The 22,930-nt window shown below is 41.0% G+C and overlaps 1 protein-coding gene across 1 annotated transcript in view; it reads right to left on the bottom strand.

Annotated features, from left to right (window-relative positions):
- The window catches only part of MNAT1 (MNAT1, CDK activating kinase assembly factor), a 101,275-nt gene extending 78,552 nt beyond the window's left edge, over window positions 1–22,723 (bottom strand). The window contains exons 1-4 of the mRNA XM_017807415.1: window positions 22,546–22,723; window positions 22,281–22,341; window positions 6,452–6,604; window positions 4,708–4,781 (exon numbers count right to left, since the gene is read on the bottom strand). Of these exons, the coding sequence (XP_017662904.1) occupies window positions 4,708–4,781; window positions 6,452–6,604; window positions 22,281–22,341; window positions 22,546–22,723 (466 nt within the window). The remainder of the gene's footprint in view (window positions 1–4,707; window positions 4,782–6,451; window positions 6,605–22,280; window positions 22,342–22,545) is intronic.
- Between the last annotated feature and the right edge of the window lie 207 nt (window positions 22,724–22,930).

Here is a 22,930-nt window from a genome sequence, read left to right as displayed (position 1 = left end):
CTTCCCTCCACAAGTTTCTCGGCATTTAAAAACCAACAAACATCAAACCAAAGAACACAGTTGGTAATACTTAACATCTTACCTTTTAAATAGCTAGGACTAAGCAACTAAGCAGCACTTTTTTATTTGGTCTGCTTTGAGTTTTGCCAGAAACTTATTTTAAATATAATTCTTCCCTTTTTCAAAAGCCCAACAACAACAACACCACAAAAAAAAATATAAAACTGGAAGAACCAGAAAGGGTTAAAAATCCCTAACTCGTAAGCCACACCTACCCTGAAAAAATATTGGTGTAGATCTGAATATGAGTGGCAAAGCAGATGGCTGGTTTGAAAAGGTTTCAAAGAGAAGACAGACTTATTTTTGTCCATGTTGAAATATAGCATAAGCCGATATAAGAGGCCTGAAACCCTTCAGGGAAAAGAAACAGAAGCTGTTTTGTATGCAACAATTATTTATCTACTTATCCATCTCACATTGGTTGGTTTATAAAATGACTTGCCTTGAGACATCTGTTGAAGTGTAACAGGAAGACTATTGTGTTTTTCTGAAACATTTCATTCTATTTAGGTAAAACTCCCAACTTCTGAAATTCAGCCTCTACAGAGAGACTTTCACTGCTTTTCAAAACAACAATATTCATTATGGAATTCTACAATAAATGGAAAAATATTTTCCTAGCTATAAAAAAAGAAAATGAGAAAAATTTTAATTATATGGCACAATCATTTGTCCAGAGACGTAGCAGTATGAATGAATATGACTCCACTGCAGGACTCTAAGTCCATCAAAATCTCCATTTTAATCTCAGACTAAACATTATTAGCATTAGTTTGATATAAACAATATTCCTCCCATCCCACTACAAAAAACTCCTTAATAATCAGCTTCATAAAACCCCAGCTAGAGGTTGGGAATGGTAGAAGAGCAACTGCTTTGGGCAGAGGGAGACACAACCACACAGCCACACCCTCAGTCTGCCCAAGGAGTCCCAGGCTGCTTTGGCACCTTCTCTTGGTGTTTTTGATGCCTGGTCCCTGTACTTTTAAGAGGGGTAGGAGAGGGGTAAGGTGGAAAACAGATGAAACAGATCATAACAGGTCCCTTCCAAACCAACATTTCTGTGATTATAACAAAATAATTATCAAAACCAAAAGAAAACCCACAGATAAGCCAGAAAAGTCTAGTTAGGTATTAATAATTATTTCTGTTCATCCTCAGTTGTCTTTTACTGGGTCAATAATTTTCCAGAAAATTACCTTAGCATAGTCATAAATGATTGAATTCACTCAGCCCCATCAGTCTAAGAGAGACCATTTTGTCTGGAGCAGTGTGAAATCTTTGTTCAGACGAAATGACTGAAACGGTTCTTTGATAAAGCCGCCCAGTTTCCAGTGGGGAAATTGCCTCTGTCAGGACCAGCAACACCATCCTCGAGAGCACACACACACAAGAAGGAAAAAAACAAACCGCAAAACAATAAACAACACAACCCACAAGTGATCACAGATACCAAAACCCTCCCTATCCGAGGATCACTCGAGAGATAAACGTTCTGAGTAAGACAAGTCTCGAGGCAGCCGGTATTGCACAAAGTCTTGGAGGAGTAAGGAGATACAGGAATCCGAAGGGCACAAATACAGCAGCCTCCTTCCAAGCTGAACTTACTGAATGTTTTTAAAAAGCAGTAATTACTGCTAACAATTGTGTTGTGGTAATGCCTGCGGGCCTCACTCAGGTACCAGGAGAAGGGTGCCAGGCACATGCTGGGAGGCAGGTCCTGCTGGGAGAGCTTACACACAGGGTTTAAAAAAAAAATGGGCACAGATATACTCTGAGGAAGAAGAAAACCTTCGGGGAAAGAAGAAAACCTTATAGAAATAACAAGCAAAGTTTGCATTATGTCCAGAAACTGCAACTTGTAGCAACACTCTAAGGTTTAACCTTGTCGCTCTCATCATATGGGCACAGACCTGACTCATTCAGATGGATGTTGTCCACACCTTTCCCAAAGGCAGGTTTTAACCCTTTCACTTTATTTTTATTCCTAGTGTTAATGACAACAAACTGTGTTTACAGTGTTCTCAAATTGTCCAACTGATTTTTCTTCTGGCGAAAACTTGCTTTAAAATGTGGTTTTTATTTAAAGCCTTGTAACAACACATTTTAGCCCAAAGCATTATTTAGTGGCTACATTCTAAACCACTTCAAAAATGTGTTTTTTATAACAGAAATCTTAAAAGGTGACTACCCCAATGTTTGTTTGACCTTCCCACACACACGCTTCTGCTGTACCACCCAACTCTTCTATTTAAATAGGAAAAGTCTGTAAGTATAACACGGCTGATATGAAGGGGGAAAATGTGTTTCCAGTGAGGTCGTGTATCACATCAATGGAATAAGACAGTGCAATTCCTGCAAATATTTGGAAAAACTATCTGAATTGTGCCAGGGTCATATGAAGGTTACAATTGATGCTTACACTTTGCCTCTGCTAAGTAATTATTTTATTTGAACTCCCACAACAACTCAAGAAACGAAACTTCCCAGCAAAGAGAAAACAAGGTAAAGCCACATTTTGACCCTCCCGCAGAAAAACTGAAAGTTTGGGGCAGGGGGAGAGAGGGGAAATCCAGTTCTCTGCCTCCCTACATTCCCAACCTGGCAGCTTGAACAACCACCACCAGCTACTCTCAACCTGCTGTACGTTGGCTCCACGAGGCAAAACTGCCCTGCACGACCAAATCCTTTCCTTCCCTTCTTGCAGCCCAGTTTTTCATGTGCACAAACCAGCAGGGAATTCACACACACACACAAAAATGAAACAACTACTCTCTGCAGTATAATATGAAGTGACCATACAGAGTCAAAGATACACCCTTAACACATTATTCAGTCATGCCATTCTCCACATGCATTGGAAGAATCCACCAGACAACTTCCAGGTGGAGAAATCTGCCCAGGAGCACAGCAGGGAAGGGCTTGGGGAGAGCAATATGTGTGCACTGGGCTTTGTCACCAGGGAGAGAGAATAGGGCGTGAACTCTTGCCTAAAGTAGTGTTGTTGAGTCAAACCTGTCCTCTGGGATCTGTCTGGAGTTAGTAGATCACAAATGAACCCTTAGACAGTGAAAACTAAGAGCCTTCTGACTGCACCCCTTTTTTCCTCTCATCACCCTGGCTGCTACATGAAGGAACTGAGGTAATCAGACTTCCTATTCTTTTAGTATTTTAGGTGTCCCTCTCAGGCAACTAACTTCAATTCCTAATGACTCTATCGAGCTTCTTCATTATGCATTTGCAGGGCCAACACAGTTATTGGCAAACTCACTCTTTTTCACAAGGTTACCAAGACCAGCTGGATTCCTGCTGCTTCTAAACCAAGTTCCCAGTGCAGACTTTGGAACCATTTGAAATGTAACCACCTAATCCCAAGAGCTGAAGAATCATAACGTCCTGCACAGATTCATGAGATTCAGGCAGTTTCAGGCAAGACTTCAAATCCCTTGCTGCAGATGCTGAAAACTGCAACAGCAGTGAGTGGGGCAACTGCATTTAATGCTACATAAATAAGAAGCTCTTTTCCCTTCCATAAGCACACAGATTCTTCCAGGATCCTCTGGCCAAGATGCAACCATTCTTTCTGCTCATTCCCTCCTTCCCCCATACCATTCAAAAAAATATACAAACAGAACTACACCCACATCATCTCCTCCAGATATTTGGACCCGTATGAGTGTGGCTGGTGTTTCCCAGCCACACGATTTGGCTCTCCAGCCTCGGCCTTCTGATGCCAACAAAAACACGATACATTACTCACGGCAGTAAGTGTATTGGATACATTTCTACAAAACACCACAGTGCAAAGAGGAGCAAGGGCTCCTTTGAGAAACTGAAGGGGAGTGGCATCTCCATGTTTTCCTTCAAATCACATTCGCTGCCCTTCCTGCATGCTCTAAGTCACCTCTTCTTCCTCCAGGTCAAAAAAAAAAGAAAAGCCTCAGAAGCTCATAAAAATCAAGAAACAAACCATTTAGGAGTCACTCCTTTGAACACATCCTTGTTTTTCTAAGCAAAATCCATCAGTCCACCATAAATCACAAGTCACCCTAACTAAGAAGAAAATAAACTCTGTTGATAACATTGTCCCTTCCCCAAAGGGCAAAGTTCTGCTTCAGCTAATCCAAAGAGAAAGAAGTCAACGTCTGTTCCTAAACCTCCTCCTTCTGCACAGCAACATAAAATGCTACCACAGTGGTATGTAAGGTCATCAGCTTCAAAGCAGCTTCAACTACTGTACTTGCAGAAGCAGAAATGATGAAAGACACCATATGGCTTCTGTCATGGTAGATAAAGCTAATGGAAGCATATAATGAAAATTTCAATTTCTCCTCTCTTTGTTTAATCTTTGCCAGTGTAGCACTGACAGTACCCTGCAAGCCTTTCTTTTCCAGCTGTAAAGCACTGCTTCCTCTTTGGATTGTGTTCTTCCTCTGGCAGATAAAAAGTTTTACTCAACGATGTCCTACAGTTCAGCAAATATGATTAAAAGTGTGCAGAAAAAAGTAATGAGATAAAAATGTGATACTATGATAAATCCTATTACAGAAACTCGACTTAGACATTCTCATAGGCAGCTGAGTCAGAATAAAAAAGCCTGTGGTCTCATGAGCACAGCACATCAAAAATGCAAGCATTAAGACTTACCAATTTCTTCTATTTCTTCCAGGAAATCATTATATTCATCTAAACTGGGAAAGTCTTCCTCTCTTTTATTGTATCTTTGAGAGAAGAGAAACAAGTATTTATACAACACACAAAGATGCAATTTCCATTCAACAAGGCTCTTGCTGCAAGCTGATTAAGTATTGATCTAGTTTTATCAACTATGTACTTTGTGGCTCCCAAACTGACCAACATACAGAGTCTTTCATGGGAGACAGAAGTGCTTGTTCCAAAGGAAAGGAGCCAGCCTGGAATAAATCAGTGCTATCTTTGCCTACTGTTTGCCGACTCCTTTTCCAGGGTTACAGGTAAACACGAGCACAGAGGCCAAGACAGAGTCATTCCCAGTCAACCTCTTAACAGAGGCAGAGACAACAGTAACACCCACAGGAAAAAAAAGAGGAAAAAAAAAAGCTTTTCTAGAAGTATCTGAACAGGGAGTTTGGCTTCGTGCCAACAACAGAAAGCACATGTCAGCAGCAAACTGAAAATGCTATGCAATTATCTCATTTCATATCAATAGACCATTCCAGGACTCATATTCACCTCTTCATAGCTGGAAAAAGTAAAAAGATGAAGAGACAGCTGGCTAGAACATGGACAGCCTCTGAAAGTCAAGATGTGCAGGTTTTCTTCCCAAGAAAATACAAAGCTGAGATTCTGCCTGCTCCATGGACCACAACACCCAGGAGTATAAAAATCTAATCCCAAAAACTCAGGCAAAATTCCAATTTGGAGGCATTTTTCCTGCCTCCCAAAAACTAATCCGGTAAAACAAAGTGGGCCAAGCATTTTCCAATGTTTTCTCTTCTAACTAAACTTCATTCCATGTTTAGTCAACTCAGTTGACTTCATTCCAGTTTGACTTCTGTTAACTTTAGCAGACTTTAAAATCCAACATCAAAATTATTATTGCTTTCCACATCAGCATCTTGGTATTCAGCAACACAGTTTCTCCACATCATCATCTTGATTTATTTAGTATTGTACTAAGTCTCAAATAAAAGGCTGCCAAGCTTACAATTTACCTGTACTTTCGTTTTTGCACACACAATTCTCTCTGGGTTTGTTACATTTCACCAGACCCTCTTCTGTCAAACACCAACTGGGTCCCTTATTTTCCTTATAAAATGCTGTTTCTTGGCCACAAGGAGGGAGATGCAATTTCAGACCTCATTTATCTCAATTCCAAGAGCTTTCAAATCTGCATGACAGGCTAGTAACACCAGGCTTGTAGGGAACCATTTCCATTAACAATTGCCGTGTGAAGTTAAAAAACAATGTGAACTCTATTTTGTCCATTTTGATTTTTAAGGGAACCAGCCTTCAACTCTGAGAACAGGTCCCCAGGGAACAAAACAATCAAGGTCCCGTTTCTTGCCCTACTCCCATGTTCACCCCCTCAAAGGGAAAGCAGCTGTACTCCTCAACATCTAATCATCTCCATTTAGGAGGCAAGTCTTTGCCAAAGGAGGCCACGTAGAAACAACCCGTTTTCTAATGCTAAGCAGGAATCCCTCAAGGCTTAACTGAGAATTAAGTCCTCAGTCGTTGCATAAAATCAGATTCTTTGAAATCCCTCCATGATAAATGGAGTCAAGTTTTATTGTTTGTCACTTTAAAAAAAAAAAAAAATCTCCTCTGTACTACTGGAAAAAGTCGATTTCTTAAAATTGTGATCCATGAAATACTTCCACCTTCTGTTCTTTAAACTGGTGGCACTCACATTTTCAGCACTTTCTTCCGAATTTCCACTTCCTTGTCGACAGCAGGATCCTCGAAGAGCTGCACCCTGAAGTTACTCTTCCTCAGGGGGGTGTCGCACTCGTGGCAGTTCCCAGCCCCTCTCACGAACAGCAGCTCCACGCAGCTCTCGCATCTGCAGGGGAAAGGAAGGGGTGTAAGGGCAGACAGGTGTTAAACAGGAACAGACACACAGGACTGCCCCCCTTGTTTGCTGTTTGCACCCTACATCTCCCCCGGATTTCACCGTTCCTGCAGCACCCAAGTGTGGCAGGAGGCCAGGGCTCTGCTCCGCGGCTGAACGGAAACAATCCCGGCAGCACAAACACATTTATTCTCCCTGCCCAAACAACTCGGTCCCTTTGCTGGGACCCACAGTTAATCCAAACAACGACGGGGTCTGTGTTGAGGGGAAGTTTGTTTACTGACACCATCAAACCCATTTTGAATGGGCCATGCTGCAACATCCTCACTGGCTCTAAGCACCACCTTGCTGCACAAAAAGCCCCCTTTATTTCCTGGTGTCACAGTGCAAGGGACAATTCAGTACAAGCACAGATACAAACCCTGCCCACAGCCTTCCAAGCATCTACCAGTCCTACCACAGAAGAACTGCTATAACAAACCTCAGCTAAACTCCAGCCAGGCAAAGCCAAAAGGACCAAAAAACCATTTCAGGCAGCAACCCAGCATTATGCAGCTTTCCTGTGCCTTCTGGTAATACTTTTAAAATTGCACATAAAATAAACTTTACACAGAGGCTGTACAGAAGTAAAGCAAAAATACCTTTCTGCTTTTATTTCTTTTGTCTTAACGAAGATTTCCTATTTTAATGTGATGCCTGCTGACCAGTCAGTTGGCATTTAATAAAGGAAGAACAAACAACAAGAAAGCCAATTTTAAAAAAATTACTTGGGTAGTAATAGTGTGCAAATATCTAGCAGAGGACAACACCTGCTGCAGTCATTTCCTACTGCTGGGGAGGCAAAGTAGTGCCTATTTATAGCTTTGCTATATTGAAGCCAAAACAGTTGTACATTAAGGGCTAAGTTGTGTTGCACCTTCATAAACCCAGCACAAAAGCTAAACAAGTCAAGAGAAACAACACTGACACAGTTGCGAAGGATCCTAAACAAAACTTTCACTCTGCTGACCTACCCCCAGCTAAACTGGTTCCAGTCCTTGCAAAGGCAGAGCTGAGGAGAGCCAACCAGTTTTACCCAGCTTCTGTTTTCAAGATTAGAAAGTGCAAAACAAACACAATTGTATCTCAGAATTAAAAAAAAAAAAAAAGAAAAAAAAAAAAAAAAAAAGAGGAATTTTTTTTGTTGTTGTTAACACAAGGAGAACTTTCGTTTTCAGCTTTGAAATGCATCCTGCACAGCAGCTGCCAATGTTAAAGAGCAGACCTTGAATTTAGTTGGGCATTTTCCTGCTCCAGAATTCCTTTAGTTAGAAAACGAAGTGTATTTATAAACACGAGTTATCTGGGAAAGGAAAGATCAAACTTTTTTAGCACACTAGGCCTGAAATTCACACCTTTCTGGGACACAGGCTCAAGAAAATAATGAAAAATTAGTACAATGAATATAAAGAAAACAATTTAGGTTCCCACTACAGAAGAAGCACTACTAAAGCAGGTAAGGCAGGGAAAGGGTTTTCTCCTTCCTCCCCCAACCTGTCCATGCATGCAAGGGCCCAACATTAGGACAGTTTCACTGTCTCCTTCATTTTGGCAGCTCGTGCTGTTTATGTGTCTCTCTCAGTGCAGCAGCCACTGCACAGAAAACCCCTGTCTCTTCTTTCCTAAGTTATAGAAGAAGGAGTGTAAAGCTACAGAACTCGGCAGGTGCATCCAAGTGCAGGTGTCTGTATTGGTTTTTTGTCATGGTATTGCCTAAGGACCAACAGAACAGGGGCTCCGTGTGCAGGATATTATACACTGACAGTAGCACCTGAAATTACTTCACTCCCCCCTTCCCTAAATCAATATTTCAAGTTTACACAGGACTTGACTATGGAGAAAAATCCCTTCTTGGGAAAGCACTTCATACAAGTGCTTCAATGCCTTCCCAAACTGAAACCACTGTTTCTAGGGCTGGAAAATAGCTTTCCATACATGAAAAGATGAGTCAACACCTCACTATGGGAATCCCACATCAGGTGATCACATTCTCGCTCACTCACGCACATCCACCCTTATATTTATTTCTAGATAATTCCTTCTGAACTCAAAGGGGGCTATGTGGGACAAGTCGAGGGCAGACCTGGACTCAGTCCATATCCTGCCTGCTCTCCATCTCCGGGTAGGTTTAATACACACAGTTAGATCCCAAGCTTCCTTCTGGGCTTGTTCGTTCTTGCCCCCACAAACCACAACCACTCTGCCAGCGATGGCGACGTCTGGTCACACATTCCCATCTGATCCTTGAGGAAGGAAAAAAGCCATTTCCCAAATCCCACTCAGAGTTCCTTTGGGTTTCACTGCAGGTGGCAAAAGCCAGAGCATAGGCTAACATCAGGAAGGCAGACTTCAGTAAAGACGGGTTTAATGAATTATTTCATGTCTTGAAATAAAGATTTCAAAATGTGACTTGAAAAAAATTTACCTTGCACTGTAAAATTTAAAAATATAGCATGATTTTTTTTTGTCTGTGGTTTATTTATCTATTCAAGATATGCAGCAATTTCTGTGACTTCACCAAAGGAACCCAACTCAAACAACAGTCAGACATCCTGGGCAGCAGAGGGACAGCCCAACACCACAACTGTATTACAGAGCTCCTCATGGCACACAGACCATAGCAATTTGGGAGGTCCTTCCATTTCTTTGCAAGTCCAACTCTTCCTGATAGGTCTTAGTGTAAAGACAGTTGACTATGGAAGCAGGACATCGTCCAGTGCGTCTTTCATTGCCCAACGCATGCTTTCCCCAAATGAGCAAAGCACCAAAACACTTAATTCACCTTCAAATCAGGGCCAAAACAGATGGCCATAAGTTTTTTTTTTAAATTAGAAGCCTTAAATTGGCAATTTTTCATATGCATGACAAATGTTCATGCTTAAAAATCAGGTCTGTATATTGGTTCAACACTGAGTATGCCTGAAGACAAGAGCTTCACACGAGACCTAAAACACTCAATGTGTGATACTGCTGATTCTCCTCTTCACACCAAGGTTTCACAGCCCCTGCAATCTGTATTCTACTTCACACACTAAGACATTTCATTACCTTTTGGATTTGAGTTTGTATCCCGAAGAATTGGTAATCAGGACGAAGATACCAATAGAAAACGTCCAAGGAGTTACACAGGCACAGAGACAAGGAAGCTACTTTTACAATTAGTAATGCCATCAACAAAAGCCATCACAGCACCTCCAGGAACAATAAAGTCTCCTGGTCTTCGACACCAGGATAATAAATATCAGTATGCTCGTTCTCATTTCCATGGACACTGGCTTGATCTGTCTTGCTCTTCTCTTTCATCCCATGAAATATTAAACAAAAGGCTCGGTCTCTAAGCAGTCTAGAACAACACCACATTTTTGAGGAAAGCAAACAGTACAGTATCTAGATGGTTTGGCACCATCTGTGCACAAAAGCACTACATGCCCTCATGTCAATGTTCATGGACTTCAGGACCAGGATTGTACTAACAATGCTTTTGGTAAACAAGCAGAGGTTCCTCTCCAGAAAACTGCTAAGATATTTATCAACTAAATTACACTTACTGGAACTAAGTGTTTGTTTTGGACGGAGTGTCTTCAAAGGTTACAAGATTTGTGCCCAATCCTGCATTCCCCACACATTCCCTTCGTGAAGGGCTGATGGCAGATAAGGAATCAAGCCTCTGGGACGGTGAACGGATTAAAATGGCTCACAAAATTAGCATAGCTCGATAGTGCTGCTCACTTTTCTAGCTTGGCTGGCAAGGGAGCAAACAAAACAGAAGAGAGGAAGAGCTATTTTCACAAGTAGCAGAGTACAATATATTCTCTTATAAAACTGCAGATTCTGCTGAGCATTACAAAAATTTGCAGGGCTTTAGATATGCAGCCATTAATCATTTCAGGGAAAAAAAATCTTTATGGTTTTTGCTGTTGACTAGGAATATTACAGAATGAGTTACTACCCTTCTTTACAAAGGTTGTTTTTAGTAGATACACTCATTAAACAGTATCAAATATTTAGAATCTCTAAGCCCCTCTTTCTTCAGCTTTTATAACCAAGATGTTTCTGTTAAGTAACTCACAAAACAAATAATCCTCTCCACTATGGAAAAACCAGTTTAGATTAAAAAATAATAATAGTCTTCAATACATAGCCAAGACCTGAACCACAAACAAGTGGAGTGGAAAGGATCAGCAAAAATGATGTGTTTTCACTTGTTCCTCAATTCTGATGTCAGAGGGAAATTTACTCACAGAAATGGAATTACTTGATTTATGGCAAGGGAACATTAAAAACCAACAGAAAACACACACATGAGAAAGCTTACAGAATGACATCTAGATTTTTTAAATCAAAGATGCTTCCAGAAACATTTCCAGGCTTTTTGCTTAGCTTGGGTTAGACAATTTCATGTTCTCCTACAGAGATACTTGAACTGAGACAAGAACGGCCCCCTTTGGAGGGAGCAGCTACCAAACCTGTTTATTTCTCAACCTTCAGTACATTTAACAAATCCTCATAACCCACAGTGGTTCCTGCTACGTAGCCAAGAGTTCATCAACTATCTGCAGTTGGCCAGTGCAGGTTTATTTTCTGGGCTGATGGACTAAGAGGCACAGCCTAGAAGGCAGGTTCTTCCCAGAGTCTGCGGCAATGATGATGTCTGTGATTCAAAAAATCCAGAAGAACTGAGCAAAAGCAATTATCTCCCATGTTACAGCTTAGGGATCAAAAGCAGAGGGAAGAGAAAGAAGAGTGACTGCAATGACATCAAGCACTTCCAAGAGCATCAGAATAAAGGAGCTTATGAGATCAGGAGCTCCCATATGAGTAGGGAGTTAGGGACAAAAGTCTTTTCCCTTTCACACCTCAGCTTCAGCAATTCATAAATCCTTATTCAAGCACTTGCAGAAACTGCTGGCTGTGTTTTGGGCCATCTCTTCTCTGACTGCCAAATACAAGAGGGAGCTGGGAGGTAATACCAATTACTCTTTCCCTGGTCCCTGTTCAGATTCTGTGAAATCCCACCCACGGGGATTTTGCTGTTCTCACCTTGTAAGGAGACACCTCCAGAATGCTCTCAAAACCTTACCTGGCCAAAAACCCCACAATTGGTCTTGTCTTCAATTAATAAACCAACAGGTCTCACAAGCAGCCCATGAGCCACACAGAGACTACAGCTCACTATGGCAACAAGACACATCACAGCTTTCCGGCAGAAATCAAAACTATCAATCAGTAGATATGAATTTTTGGGTTTTAAACACTGTTGATAAGTTACCTGCAGTTGTCTGCAGCTCCCTTCTCTTCAGCCCACAGTCACACTGCAACACGAAATCTCACAGATTACTTCGCTAACATTTCATTTTCTTTCAGAAATATCAAGAGCTGATCTGAACCCCCTCCTTTAAGCAACAAAGCAAAACCAAACAGAGACTCCAGTACCCTCCCTATATCTGTATTATGTCAATTCCCAGCATCATCTGCCAAGCTGCTAAACACACAATCCTCCTTTTAGACTATTTATATCTTTTGGGAAAAGGATGCACGCACACACTTCTGTTTCATTTTTGTTCTGTCAGACGAGTTCTGCTCCGTATTACAGAAAGGAGGAGGTTAAATGAGCTCAGACATCTCAAAAATTTAGGAGACAGCCACAGTTAACCCTATTTTCCAAACACTCATGTACATACACTGCTATATAGACCCGTTCATCTCAGCTGCACTCACCAGAAAGAAAGCAGACCAGGTAGTGGTTGAACTACAGCCTTGACTGACTGGCATTTTAAGGAAAAAAAAATACATACTGATTCAATTAATAATAAACAGAAACATTTCCACCACCCATTGTGTTTCAACATCTCACTACAAAACCATTTCAAGTGGCTTGGACCTGACAAAAGAGTTTGCAGCAAGCTGAAACTTAACTCACATTTATCCAGTACAGATGAGCCTTTTGTTTTAATTAAAAAAAAAAAAAATTAAACCTTTTATGGTATTAACTCTGGACAGTATAGAGAAAACATTTCTATAGGTATTTAAATAGAAGTGATTATTTATGAGATACTACTGCCTAGACAATTAAGGACACAATCATAAAAACATGTCTTACAGCACCATTATGTCAATTTGGTCAAACAACAGGCCAGTACTTGACACTTCAAGAGCAGCTGTGTGGCATTGAGAAATAAGTGCTTTCACAATGATTAGGCACACCAAAACCGACCTAGAATTTACCCAATGTACCAGAACAACTACTCCAAATCCATTATGTTCTACTGGGCAAACACATGCACTAAAATAATAATTCAACTGTGTCAATAACCCTTCTATTCTCCTTGAATGAGAACTCTGCAAGTTCTCAGCAAACACCAAATTGGGTGGCTATGAGGATCAGCAGCTGCCCACAGCACACCTGAACTTAAGACACAGTTACGAAATTTCCCGTCTGTCTAAATTGCAGAAACTGCACTTTTTGAGACATGATCCAGCTCAACGTTGCCCATTGTCTCAAGACAAACACACTTATGGTTAACAAGTGTGAGATCCCACACAGAACTCCATCAAAGACACGTTGCTCCCTTCTCCTTCTGTATCCATGTGTTACCTCGTGAGAAAGCCCTACACCAGGGCTGACAGGGCTGACTGCTCAAGTGCTCTAAGCATTCACTGACTCAGTTGTACCAAACACCTGCACACACAAGAAATCACACTGGGGAAAAAAATAAAACACGGGCAACAGAAAATAAACGCTCCGGGGACCCAAAATAGTCACGAAAAGACTTTTACTTGATCCAAAACAAGGCTTTCACCTTCTGTCCTGTACTCTCAATGCATTTAGAGCGGGAACAGCATGTGGGAACAAGACAAGGAAATGCAGCTATATGGTAAAAGGGGAAAAACACTAAAAGGTATTTGTGGCATGATGGGATATCATGACCACATTACTGAGGGCTTGTCACAAGACACTCCCATATTTCATTCCTAATCTCAGAAAGTAAGAAGATAAAGTTGATAAGACACATCTGTAAGAGAACCAGGCATATGACCAAGGTTTTCCATAAAAACAACAGTGGTTTGGGGTCCCTATGGGACACATGCAAAGGTTTAAAACTCTCTCAAAAATCAAAATCTTGACCTGTCTCTTGCAAACATACCTGTTGAATGATCTGCATATGTTGGCTCATCTCTCGTGGCTTTTGGGAGGAACCAAGCCAAATTCCTGCCAAGAGCAGAGGCTTGTGTTTCACTGAAAGCATAAAAAGTACACAGTCCAGTTTCCTTAAGCTATTCAAACACAGACACAGTGTGGGTGTACTGTACACACAATTAAAAACGACTGACAGAAACAGCCTATTGGGGCAGTAAGTCCATGTCCTGGACAGCTCTGAACCCCCTGTCAGTGCTAAAAAAGTCAAGTGATGTCCTCTCTATCACTGAACTTGCTCAGCTTGAAAAGACTGAAAGAACAAGTTTGCCACGACAAAGTGGGAGCTCCCACATAAATCTTGGCTTACGATACAATAAAATCAACTGGTTTTACCTAATTTGTCAGAAATGGGTGATTGAATTCAAAGGTTAAGACACCAGCTCCCATTCTGATGAGCAGCAAAAGTCCCAACAACCTTGAGTTTATATATGCAGCCCAGGAACACTAAAACTCTATCCCTACATGTTAAGTCAGCACCAATGCCAGAGAAGCTGCTGTAACCTGTCTTTGCCCTGCTGTGCACTGTCCTTGCCCTGCTGTCCTCTCCAGCAGGCCAGAACAGCTTTTGTGCAGCCACAGGGTTATTCTTTGGGTTACTTTTTGGGTTATTTTTCAGCCACACAAACTTTCCCTTTGGGTTCACCACACAGGCAGGTCACAGTCTGAACAAGATCCTTGAACTAAGATCCAAGGGATAGCCACTGGGTGGGAGGGCATAAAAATCTGCTTGTTCCTCTTCCCAATCTGAGTCAACAGCACCCTATGCTGTTTATTAACGTTTCTACTTCCCTTCCCTTCCCTCTTACAAAGCTTTTGTGACATACTGAGCTAGTTTAGCTTGACCCAAAAGTATAAGGAGAGATAATACAACCCACGAAGTGTTGATCATTATTCCAGGGTAACCTACAAGGTACTTGATCAATATACCTCTAAAAAGGTGAGTGGAAGCCCAGTTAGAACACAACGAATGCAACAACACCTGGGAGAGTAGACAGAGGATTAGTAGTATTTTTCAGGATTGCTAAAAATAAGAGAATCAAAAGAACAGGACAAATTATTTCAGAATACTTTAAACAAAGCACACGAGATTATTTTACAGTCAAGTCCTTCCACAATAGAAACAGAAGGCAACACAACTGAACGAAAATTCAAGCACTTGAAACAAGTCACAAAGTCCCTGTGGGAGCTCATCATTTAAAGAGCACTACACAGAGGAAGAGACACCTCTATAACAATTAAATAGCACCTCATGGTCCCTCTGCCATGAGGTGCAGTCATGAAAAGGGAACCCAAGGACACATCAGAAAAGCTGCTGTTGTCAGAAAGAGTTACCAGCAGGATGTGAGATTTCACCTGAAGTGATGTTTGCAGTTCTGGTCACTCACTCTCAAAACAGATGAGCTCATCCTATAAATGCACAAAAGGGCAACTAGATGATCACAAGATTTGGAAGACTGGCTTTTCAAGAGAAACAGCAGAAAAAGCTATTTAAACTAACACAGGTCCAACCAATAGAGTAAAAATTCATACTGGAAACTGTATTTCTCATCAGTCACCATAGTGGGAGTCTGGAATCAGAACCAACAGAAATAACAGGACAAAAATTAGTTTAAAAAAAAAATTTACAACAATTAGTTTTTAAAAGTTCTATAAGCTCCCAGGGAGGATCTGATGACCTGATTGTCTTCAACAGGTAACTAGATTTGATAACAAAGAAGGTGCCTGCAGCGTTAGCCATGGTTGGTCCTGGTTACCTGCTCTAATGACTGAAGCCCCGAGACAACGAGAGCTTAGGAAGAAAAATAAAAAAGGAGAAAAAAAAGCTACTATTACATGCATCTTTGATTACTGAAAAAAAAATTTTAAAGGATGACAAGCACGGCACAGATGTTTTAGCATCTGCTCCTTCTGCTCATAACAGAAACCACTCTGCCATCAGTCTAAAGCAGTCTTCACAAACTACACAGATTCATATTCTTTTATCAAACCCCAATTAATTTATCTTATCTGGCACACACCATAAAACATATAGGTCTGAGATCCAAATTTGATTCACTTGGATCAATTTTTTTCACGCTGTGGAAAAAGAAAGTAAGATCACACCATTCTGGTTGTCTCTAATAGCTGATACAACAGCACAGAAGAAAACTACAGAATAAACATTTTCGGCTTGTCTTGTTTCAGATAAAACATGCAATTTAATATGGAGATGTATTCTACCAGCACGTAAAAAGTCCTTTCTGCAGCAAGGGGCGGTGATCATGACTCAACAAATCATCATTCCCGCCTCTTCATCAGTCCAATACAGCCTTAGGGAACAAACTGCTGCCTTTTCAATGAGACAGACCAAAAGCACCAGTAGCCTTTGAATAACAAGGACTCAGTAGCATTTCTGTTGTTGAGAGCACACTGGTTTCCCAGACTAATGTAGGTAATTTCACATCATATCCCAATTCCCGACTGGAATTTCAATTGATTGGGACATTATTTCCTGCCCTAAAGCACCATTTAGAGTGACTTGCTAAATCTCTGTTGCCTTTACTATTACAATTTGAATAGCTGGATGTCAGAGAAGGAAAAATGATTTCTATGGAGTCCTTAAATACCTTACAGAGCAGAACCTAAATTATTCTGAACGTTAAGTTGTAGAAAATCTCATCAGAAGAAAGAAAAACAAAGAAAAGACGCAACTTAATAACCTTTTGTTGCCATCTTTCACCCAAATACAGACTTAATCCTCCAAGAAATAAGCCTGGGCAAGTATATGTTAAAAAGAAATGCTCTGACAAATCTACTTGTTTTTTTAACCTAAAAAAGTTAAAGGAGGTGTAAAGAACAAACCCAAAACCGAGTAAAGCATCCCCTGTTGAAATGGATCGCTCGTTTAGGAGTGGCTGTGCTAACTTGTGCCTGAAGCTCGTGTGTGTCCTATCGCTTCCCAGAGCCAGCACTTTTGATCCATTAATGTTCTTTAGCAGCACAGGCACCTTCTCAGGCTCTGTGCCTGCACTCTCTGAAACTGTAGCACTAACAAATCCAGGAGCTAAAAATTCCTCCAGTTACAGTCGTAGTTTCAGTTTCTGTACCCAACAGATTTTTACCTCATTTTCCTTAAACGCTTCTTTATCTCACCAATCTTAATTTTCACCGGTATAACTGCAAAGAAGATATTCATTACAAAAGCCCAACAGTAGCAATTGAAACAGCTCTCCCACCTCCCTAGTCTCATTTGGGAATCTCCTACTTCCTACCAATTTTTAAGGGTCATTCCTCACTTCATTTTCACATAATCCCTAAACAACCATTATCACATCTTTTCTCAGCGGGAGATAAAATATAGACTGTGCTTCATAAACAGTGGAGACCTTAAGATTACATTCTTGGTGGGACACAGCACGATAAATATTTCAGGGATGTCTTGAAATATCCTACAATCTCCAACACGTGGCCAGTGAAACAAATCTCAAAAAATAAGTATGTTTTGACTTATTAAAAAAAATAGAAGTAAAAACACACCAAAACCTCCCTCCCCCATCCCACACTGGCCACTGAGCAGGTCAGATTGCAATTTCCTTTTCAAGGGTGGCAGAGATCCTGACCTACTAAAAGCCTTGTAGAGAACATTTTTTTTTGCATTGTAAATTTAATCATTTCAAAAAATGCTTTTTTCCTCAAGCATTTCCTTAAAAATAAACGGCAGTTGCTATTTCAGTACCTTAAACTAGTTGGTGAAAGTCACACAACCTTTTGGAAGCTAAATTATAAGGTCATATTCAATGCAACTACTTTTAGGTATTAAACAAAAAATAAGGAGGATGTGTCAGACATTCATTAGCTACGCTGGCATCTCAATCATTTCCTACAGGCAGTAGGGAATAAAAACCCAGCCCTATTCCAGGGAAGCTGGAAGCAGCTTCACAGGTTATCAAACACAAAGGAGTAAGCGAGCAAACACATTACTCACCATACCCCAGGTGTAACACAAACCGTTCTCTCAAAGTTCCAGCACATTTTGAAGAACTTTATCATGATGAAATTTGTGACGTGTATTCATTCTTTTAGTATTTGTTAGTAGGAGAGGCAGTGAGGAGAAATCAGTTGCACAGAGGGAGCAAGAAGCAAGAAAACTTGTATTAAGGGAGGATCAAAAGCAAAAAAAAATTACATTTTAACAAAATACATTATATTCTTGTTAGTATTTATATCAGTACACGTTCTGCCACAAACCACACAAAGCAGAACACACCAGTGTAGTTACTCAGCAGTGGATGCACATTCTGGGACAAGAGGCAGGATGACACACAGCTGCCTCCCCACACTGGTGAGCTGATCAGGACCGAACTGTTGTCAAATGATTTGAAGTCAGATAAATATCCACAAATCTGTTCATCATTATGTGAAGCTCCTCCCATGTATAAACGCCAAACTCGGAGCACAGATTTGCTGTTTGCTTGTTATTTGTGTGTGGAAATAGCTGGGAAGAAGTATTTTTTGGATGCCTGTTTTAGCACAAACCCCACCTGCCACCATCTGTGGGACTGGTCTAATTTACTCGTTATGCAGAACATTTTTGTTCATTCCTGTATCTGCATAATGGTAACTACAAAAAGTTCTCCATTTCCATCCACTACTTCAGCAGACAACCAAAATCCACCGTTATCCATGGGTAGAGGCACCATAGCCCACTAGTCCCACTGATCAAGTAAAAAGCCACTGAAAACAAGTAAGGAAATGGAAATCCAGCCCAAGATCCAGATTATCAGTTCCAGACAATATTTGAGCTGATCTGTTTCACCCAAACATCAGCTGAGGAACACTCAACAATGCCCCAGGTTCTCCCATAAACACCACACTGCTCCATAATTACAGGGAATCTGTGCAGGTACTGAAAAGCAGCATTTGTTTAGGCTCACAACTGTATTAAGGCCATGTGTAAAGAACATTGTTCCTAGCCTGAGAAACAGCAAACAGCATTCTCCTTCTCCATATAAATCACACACAGTAAATGCTTGATATTATCTAGTGCCACTAAAGCAGTCAAATTAAAACAAATCAGGAGCGCACACCCTCCAGCACACAACTCTGGGGAGATCAAAAGCCTCTGAACACAGAATTTCATGCTTTTTACATGCTCCTAGTCTAATCCAAATGATAAGCTTATACACAGTAATGAAAAGGATTTTTTCACAACCGCTCACTCAAAATATAAAAACCAACACATCTATTTTCCACGTGACTTTTTGATTCTGCAGACCCTCCCATAAAGCAATGGGCACTAGCAAATTCTATGATGACCAGATGAGAGACCCAGTGAAGAAACCCAAAAAAAGCAAAGGATAAGCCTTTCAGAAAGCAATGACCCCTCCAATTCCTGACATTTCGGAGATGCCCACTAACACTGACCACCTTTAACCTTCTCGGCCAAAGTAAGCTGTATGTGTGCAAAATACATAATTCTCTCTACACAAAAATGAATCTCTAAGGAGATCCCAGACTAAAATATTCTCATCATTTTATGGAATTATGTATTACAATGAATTATTGGACTCAATCCTGCAAGCTTAATGCACAAACTGGCCTCCACAGTATGGGTGTTGGAGTGAGATTATCTTTAAGGTCCCTTCCAACCCAAACCATTCTATGACTCCACGTTGATATGAAATCTGAACTTTTCTGGCTTGAAAGCTCAGTGCTGTGGCACACATCTGGGGAGGTGATTACTTTCATGCTGAGGACCACAACTGTAACACCGTCACACAGACAATTTCAACTCACCACCAACACCTGTGATTAGCAAGCAGTCTACTTCATATAAATCTACTCCTGCTATTTATAATATCATGTTTTTAAAGTTCTCTAAAGCTCTCAGACTCCCATGAACTTCAAGCACTTCCTTAACTTTCCAGCTCTTACCTGAAGTGCAATCCAAGCTGCTTCCACCCCCTAAAACCACATGCAACATTTTGGACAGACATGTAAGGTGTTTATCATCATTTTCTCCAAGAAACATTAGGATGCTATAGAGAACTTGATCACCTTGCCTACTAACATAAAGGACATAAGCCAAGTTTACTGATCAAAAATAAAACAAAGGCAGGCAAAGGTAAAGAAAAGATGGGTCTTTTGTAGATCCTGAAGTCTGCACCCTGGTTATTGCACTCAACAATTAAACCCTGAAAAGAATGCAGTTACAGACACAGGCTGTGGTTCATGACTCATGGTACCATTGTGCAACACAAGTATCTGAAAAGCAACTGCAGCTCATCTGAAAAAGCCATTTACAGCCCACCAGCCTACCCAGGGCACAAAACACCATACTGGGTGTTTTCCTTGGAAAACCCTGTAAAACGAGTTTGGTGACACCCACTGCAGCACGACCTGAATCCAATGTACAAAGTTAACCAGTTTAACAAAATTCCCCAGTAAAAAACATGCTATGGTTGGTGATCCTAGGGATGCACATAAGATTCTCCCTTCTTTCTCCTCCTTTTAAGACACCTTTCCATATCTCTTTATGCTCAGTGCTGTATCTCCACCACAACATGCTGAGTCTTCAAAACCATTTTGTATTAAAAAATAGAATACATGACTCAGATGGTTTTAAGACATATATGCTTACTCAGTATTCCACCCCAAAGTATCACCTTAACAGCAATATATATTGTAGTTTCCAGAACTGACAAGTACTTGTTTGCAAAACTTTCCAGTGGTAGAACTGAGGCATCTGTGAAATACTGGGTTTTCTGCAGAAATCAGCATTATTAAACACTGGAAGGGAATTTCATTGCTGTTATGTAAATTTAACGCAACAGAATACCAAAATGATCAATTTTCACCTTTTATCTGAAAGTGCTTGCATGGAACAAAGAAAGATGCTCTCCCCCACAAAGGGATATTTTCTGCTGGTCATTCCCTCTTATCTGGTTGCTGAAGACCTTGACAACACTCTCACTTCTCAGGGCAGCTGCCCTTAACCACACAGATACAATGACACCCAACTCCTATCCAGGCTGTACAGGTGGAAGTAAATCTCAGTCAAATTCTCACAGGCTTAAAATTATAAACTGCTAAAACTATGAGAATGTGGATAGTGGAGGTAGCTTAAACATAATACATTTTAATTGCATGAAGATGTGAATGCACTAATAAGATAATGGTATGTTTTGGTTCTGCAGCAATTGTCACTTTGGGCACAGTGTCAGACAGTTCAAACTGTCACCAGCACCTGCCTCGTACCCCCACCTACACAGCAGTGAACAGTGAAAGACAAACCCAAGTGATTTCTGCTCAGCAGCTTTCAGCAAAACCAGATTCAAGTGAAGCTCAATGGTCCATTAAATGGCCAGGCCAAAAGAGGTTCTTTGGTTTTGACAATACACAATTAAGTCACTTTTCCCATCCCCAACATACCAGTTTAACAGGCATGTTAGCACTCAGTACTTCATCATAAGTAAGCTAAAAATGTGTGGCTAAACAACAGCTCCCAGCTTGTACATTCTCAGACATAACATGTCAAAATGTGAATATATTCAGGTCTTTTTTACTATTTAAAAAAACAAACAAACAAAAAAAAAGTGGCCTAATCCTTAAGCCAGTTACTACTGGGAGAGCTGAAGTGGTTTCACGGTCCTTTGGAAACTGAGGTCTCAAGGAAGGAGTGGAAACAAAACCACAATATTTGGTGGGCTTCAAGGGGGTCTTGGATTCAGCTCCATACACTTATTTGAACAGTCCCACAGGTATCACCAGTAAATAAAAACTCTGTTCATTACTGTTTGCAAGACCAGGCCTCTCAAGACAACCGCCTACTGAAAGCAAACAGAAAAACCTCAGAACACAGAAAGGAGAAAAGAAGAAAGACAGATACAGACTTGAGAAAACACTTACTACATGCGCTGGATAATTCCCATGTAACTGGAGCTTTTGCTTTCCCTAGCAACGCAGTGTGGATCCAGGACTGCCCAACATTCCCCTCTCCAAGCAGCCCCAGCAGTGAGGCTACACAACAAATATTGTGGAAAACTCATCAGGAACTCCTTTTTACTTGTTCTTTTCTACAAACAAATACTCTCCAGTCTTTGTTCAGAAACAAAGGCTATAAAGACTAATAGATTATTAAAGGGAAACCTGAACACTCTTTCAGAAAAGTGAGAGCCTAAACTTGACATAAAACTCGGCACAACAGACCACAACCCCGCTCTGTTTCACTCCCAATACCAGCAACCATCTTTCCACCACTAAAAACAAAAGGTATTTCTTCATGCTCTTCAGCAATGACTTGTCAACCATCAAATTCACATGAGGCAGAAAAGCAAGGACAAAACTGCATTGCCCAAAGGACTGGTCCAAGACATGGAGTCTTTCACTCCCTGTTCTGGAGGCAAAAGTGCATATATTTGGGCAAAGTACCAAAAATACAGACACACTCACTGCTGGTTGTCCTCCCTGAAGATCACCTTGCTGTAAAGGTCACAGAGCAGAAATGCTTCCTCTGTGTTTCACAGGCTGCTGATGCCACCTGGGGAAAATGCGTCAGGCCAGTCACTCCCAGAGCATTACAGAAAACCGGTTACAAGACAAAAGCCTTCCTCAGCTTTGAGGAGTGTTTACAAATGTGATGAATGCCAGTGTGTCCTAGCATGCCAGCTTGAAAATAAGTCAAGCACCTGGCCCTCAGCACAAAAGGCTGACTCACCTGTACAGCATCTAGTACACTTTGAAAAGACCCCGAGTTTAGCGCTTGCGCTTGCGGGGACACAAAGTACTTTCAGGAGGCTGATGGGAGCATGACTTTTCCTGTCCTTCTCTCCACCTGCACCACAAACAAAGTTGTGAGATGGCTTCTCAAGCCAGGGGAAAAAGATGACTTGCATCGTGATCCCTCTGACAGTGCACAGACACCCCCTGACACCAGCTCACCTGTTCTGCCTTGCGGGGGGGAAGAAGGGGGAGAAAAACAGCACAGAGATTAAAAACCACACATACTTAAATCTATGCTCCATGAAGCTCTAACTCCAGTGTTATTCCCCATCCCATCCTGCAGCTCCACTGAAAACTAATCCACGAAACTGAGCAAGCAC

This window comes from Lepidothrix coronata, unplaced genomic scaffold, assembly GCF_001604755.1.
Source record: "Lepidothrix coronata isolate B3197 unplaced genomic scaffold, Lepidothrix_coronata-1.0 Scaffold19, whole genome shotgun sequence".
Classification (NCBI taxonomy): domain Eukaryota; kingdom Metazoa; phylum Chordata; class Aves; order Passeriformes; family Pipridae; genus Lepidothrix; species Lepidothrix coronata.
This window is presented reverse-complemented; position numbering and strand designations above follow the sequence as displayed.